The 4621-nt window shown below is 39.9% G+C and overlaps 1 protein-coding gene across 4 annotated transcripts; it reads right to left on the reverse strand.

Moving 5' to 3' along the window:
- Positions 1-288: 288 nt before the first annotated feature.
- On the reverse strand, positions 289-3329 carry LOC119367946 (F-box protein At3g59000-like). Of its 4 annotated transcripts, none has more exons than XM_037633320.1 (5): positions 3144-3329; positions 2643-2749; positions 1788-2538; positions 1574-1714; positions 289-797 (listed from the first exon to the last, which is right to left on the reverse strand). In XM_037633320.1, the coding sequence occupies exons 3-5, from the start codon at positions 2490-2492 to the stop codon at positions 474-476; spliced, it is 1170 nt and encodes a 389-aa protein (XP_037489217.1). In that variant the 5' UTR covers positions 2493-2538; positions 2643-2749; positions 3144-3329; the 3' UTR covers positions 289-473. The 4 variants fall into 4 exon arrangements, with proteins under 4 accessions (XP_037489217.1, XP_037489219.1, XP_037489216.1 ...); XM_037633322.1 differs by having other exon boundaries at positions 2643-2717; positions 3144-3186; XM_037633319.1 differs by having other exon boundaries at positions 1788-2684.
- Between the last annotated feature and the right edge of the window lie 1292 nt (positions 3330-4621).

The raw sequence follows: 4621 nt of genomic DNA on the forward strand, positions 1-4621 counted from the left end.
GACTACAACCATGAGTGCACTACAGCTACAAGTTGGCAGGTAGCTCACGCACACACCAAAGAGTTCTCCTTTTTTCCCTTTTGAGCGGAACACCAAAAAGCTGGCAGCATGGACACACTCATGCGGGAGTTGATTGACCAAAAAAAAAAGATCCCAGTTGCCTGAGGAATAGCAGATGCGAAAAACACACACATACCATAAATGAATTCAATTTGATGTAGTTTGGCTTCAAACTGCGAACCCTTGGATCACTTGCCTCAATGACAGACTCTGCTTCTACCTTACATTCATGATCGGAGTGATGAACCCGCGAAGCGCGAAGCACAACCATTTATACTCAAATTACAAATTGTGAGAAGCACATCTGCATGATTCTGAGAAACCAAGAAAATATTTATCAAATGTTGCTGCCATTAATCGTGCAATGTCACATGTCACGCGCTGCACAAATATGGACTGCGGAAAGTGCCTTATCAGATGAATACTACACGCGCACTGAAAGAAACACTCTCCAGTAACTTAGAGAGAACGAACTGGATGTCTCTTGGGGAAAAAGTTTCAGCCATGGGCCAGGTAGGGGGTACCAGCTGGTGATCATCACCTTCCTCCAGACGTGCTTGGTTGAAGGATAAACATCTCAGATTAGGAGCCCTGCATAACAGTAGCCTCGCCAAGCCTATCTCATTATCTCTTCCCATGAAGTTATACATCTCTACATTCTTCAAACTGACGTGCTGGAAGTCGACATTGTCCCATATCACCCCATTATGAGGTTCAAGATATGATAAATAGCGTACCTGGAAATGTTAAAGGCAAAATAAATAAGAGCTCTTTTCCTCCAAATAAAAAACAAACATTGGGGGTATTAAAAGAAAATATCTGCTGTTGTAGAAGTTTGGTTTTAACCTTGAACTCCTGTATCAGTTTACTTTAAACCCTTGGCACTATCCCTAACTATTTTGCTGAGAAAACACGTGGCAGAAATGTACCATCACTTACACGTCAACACATTGTGTGTCAACAACATAAGTATTTTTTCAGAAAAGAAAAGAAAACTTCAAATAATCATCAGAATTTCGTGGAAAATTTGAAACTTCAATTTTGGTTTGGAACTTGTATATAAAGTTAATATGAGAAAAATGGATCCAGTAGTTCACAGATGACATGCAGCTAAACGTTTTATAATAGTCAATCCAAAAAATTCCTACAAAACTTTCCCCATGATCAAACAAAAAAATGATTCAATAGTCAATCTGGAGAAAACTTATCCCCGATATTACTAGTACGCTCCAGATCTCTTTTTATTCAAACAATTAAAATTTTAAAATTATCATTTTCCTGGCCTCTTGAATTTCCTTTTTCTAGATTTCTCAAACTTCCTATTTTTTGGCAAATGCTGGCGTGTAAAAGTGGGAGGATCTGCAGTGAACTGATTCAGGAGATCCAGGTTAAAAAAAAGTGTTGCAAAGTTCAAGGTTGAAAGTGAACTTTCACAATAGTTCAGGCTAGAACAATCTACATTTTCTATTTAAAATAAGTACATACAGAATACAAGAGGGAAAACCAATCTTACAGTAGTTCTCAGTGTAGCCAAATACGGTGCAGCAATTAGGAACATGAACATCCAAAGAAGATCATCCGAATGTTTTGTAGCGATGTTCAAAGTCAGGACTTTGAGGTTTAAAAAGGTGGCAGGAGTTCTTGGTTTGACTAGCTGCAGAAAAAAATAAGTTAGATGAATGATGCACCAACACTACGTTGGAGAATATCCAGAAAGTGGCGCTCACCTTGGGGATCTGGTACCGCAAGCAAAGGCTCTTGACATGCGTTAAACAAGTAGAGATATCCTCCAACTTGTCCGCGTCATATTCTGGATAAATATCATCAGTAAATTGCAGGGAAACATGCTCAAGACATGGAATAGATTGAAACGTAGATGTTGGGAGCATCTCTCCGCAGTACTCCAATCTTTGCAGGTCTGGCGTGTCTACCTTAAATTTACCCCACGATGGAGTCATTAACAATATCAATTCTTTAAGCTTTGGAAGCCGCAGGATTCTGATGTCGAACATGCCAATCAGGTGTAAACTCACTAAGTTTGTACAGAACCTGAGGAGAACTTGCACCTCTTTCAGGCTCATATACATCTGGACAAGGGCAAGCTTTGTGAGGGAACCGAATCCTCCGAAGTCGAGGGGGACAGAAAGCTTGCAATGACTTAAGCATAAGCTGGTCAGCGGTGAGCTTCTGTAACCAGAGAACAACCACCAGGGGAACTCGTACTCCATCCTTACAACAATTGCCATATCAACTTCGCTGATACCATGCTGAGCTGCAGAAGCTATGGCGCTGTTGACCACATCGCTACACTCTGCACTGCCTGAGAACACAAGGGACAGTCTTCTCAATGGTGTGTCTCTCTTAAGCCTTGTGAACCACTGGAGGGACTCAACAAAATGGTGGTCTCTATGTGTGTTGAAGTAGTCCCGCATTGGTCCGAGGCGTACCCAGCAATGGTTGTCTGGTAAAACCACCTCACTGAAATAGAAGGATTCTATGAAACTCCTTAAGTGCCTCCATCGTCGTGAGAGGAGGCTCGTGCCAACTGCAGTCTTGGAATCCAACTTGTCTAGGATGCTCACCAGGATTTCGTCGGGCAGTCCGCTGATCCAATCGCAAAGACACTGCTTCTTGCAAGAGTTCAGTTGAAGAAATGACTGAAGAAGGGCAATTGTTTTAACACTACTTCCTGGAGTAGACATTAGCTTTGCATACTAAATTTCAGAAGATGAACACATAGCATTGCTTGAAAATAAGATAACATGTGCCATCAATTCAATCTTAACTGAACATTGAACGAAGGGCATAACAAAAACATGGACTAAGATTCAGTGTGACCATTCCCAGGCATTCTGGTAACCTTTTTTTTTTTTTTGACAAGTTCTTCCTATTTTTACTCATTCAACACCGCATGGTGTTTCCAGAAGAAAAAGAACAGAGATATCATAGCATAATGAACAACCCATCTAGTACAAGGCAGCCCCGTTTACCGAACTAACTAAGGGATCGAAAGAATTGCCTCATACTCGTACAGGTTGGGTATGTACAGAGAAAGAGATAGAAATCCAAAGAGCAAGTGGTACCTTGTCCACGGAGACGTTCCGCTCGTCTGCTGACTGCGCCGCGGATTTCTCCATCCGAGTCGGGGTTTGCTGGTTAGGGTTTGAGCTTTGAAGTAGCCCGGGCGGGGCAAGGTGGGCTCGGGATTCAAATCGCTGGAGGCGCCGTGCTCGATCCAAGCGCGGGATATGGCCACATCGAGAGTTCCAGCTCCGTCAAACCAAGCCAAGCCGCCGACCGGGAGGTCCTGTATGACGCTCTTTGCGTCAAGTTGCTGGTGTTTCGCACAGAGCCTCCACTTGGCGGGCTTGTTGGGCCGTTTTCTGTTTCACGAGCGAGTAAGCGAGAACTCGGTGTTTCTGTTCGCTTCCCTTCTGTCTAAAAAAGAAATACCACGGTTGCAGGGATTCGAACCCATGACCTTACACTACACGAAAAGTGGTACTCCCTCCGTCCGGAAATATTTGTCATCAAAATGGATAAAAGGGGATGTATCTAGATGTATTTTAGTTCTAGATACATCTCCTTTTATTCATTTTGATAACAAGTATTCTCGGACGGAGGGAGTACTACCAGTTGAGCTATCAATCGTTAATGATTCTTCAGCAGCGCCAAGCTTAAAGAACCAAACACGCAGCGCAGTCCAAAATATATATCTTGAATTTCGAAAGCATTTTTATTAAAAAAACGAAGGAATCTGTAACACACAAGCAAATTGCTGATTTGCAAAAAAAAACCGAAATGTTTGCAAATATCAGGAACATTTTATTGAAACGGGAACTTTTTAAAATTCCAAGGCAGAAATTGAAAACACGAACATATAAGAGAAATGTGAAAACAAGAACATTTTCTGAAAAATTTAAACTGAACAATTTTCAAATCTCCTGAAAAAATGAAAACATGCACATTTTTGAAAATTGCGAACAATTTTTGGAAACGAGAACATTTTTGAACAGCCCATTTTTTTTTGAAATTTGTGCACAAAAAGTTGAAACTGAACAATTTCAAAACTCTTGAAAAAATGAAAACATGTGCATTTTTCAAATTTGTGAACAAATTTTGAAAGCGGGAACATGTTTTGAATCGCCCGAACATTTTTTGAAATTTGTGAACAAAAATTTGATACTGAACAATTTCGAAACACCTGAAAAAATTAAAACGTGCAACTTTTTAAAATTGTGAACAATTTTTTGAAAACGGGAACATGTTTTGAACCGCCCGAACATTTTTTGAAATTTGTGAACAAAAATTTGAAACTGAACAATTTCGAAACTGAAAAGTGAGAGTGTGCACATTTTTCTGAAATTTTTTTTGAACAATTTTCTAAAATGGGAACATTTTTTTAAATTCCTGGGCAATTTTTGAACAAATTTTGAAAGCGGAAACATATCTCTTAAACCGAACATTTTTTAGTTTATGAACAAAATTTGAAAAGACAAACACTTTTTTTTAATTCTAAAAATTTATAAAATTTCTGAACAAAAATTTGAAAACAGGAACA

Source organism: Triticum dicoccoides, chromosome 2B, assembly GCF_002162155.2.
Source record: "Triticum dicoccoides isolate Atlit2015 ecotype Zavitan chromosome 2B, WEW_v2.0, whole genome shotgun sequence".
Taxonomy (NCBI): Eukaryota; Viridiplantae; Streptophyta; class Magnoliopsida; order Poales; family Poaceae; genus Triticum; species Triticum dicoccoides.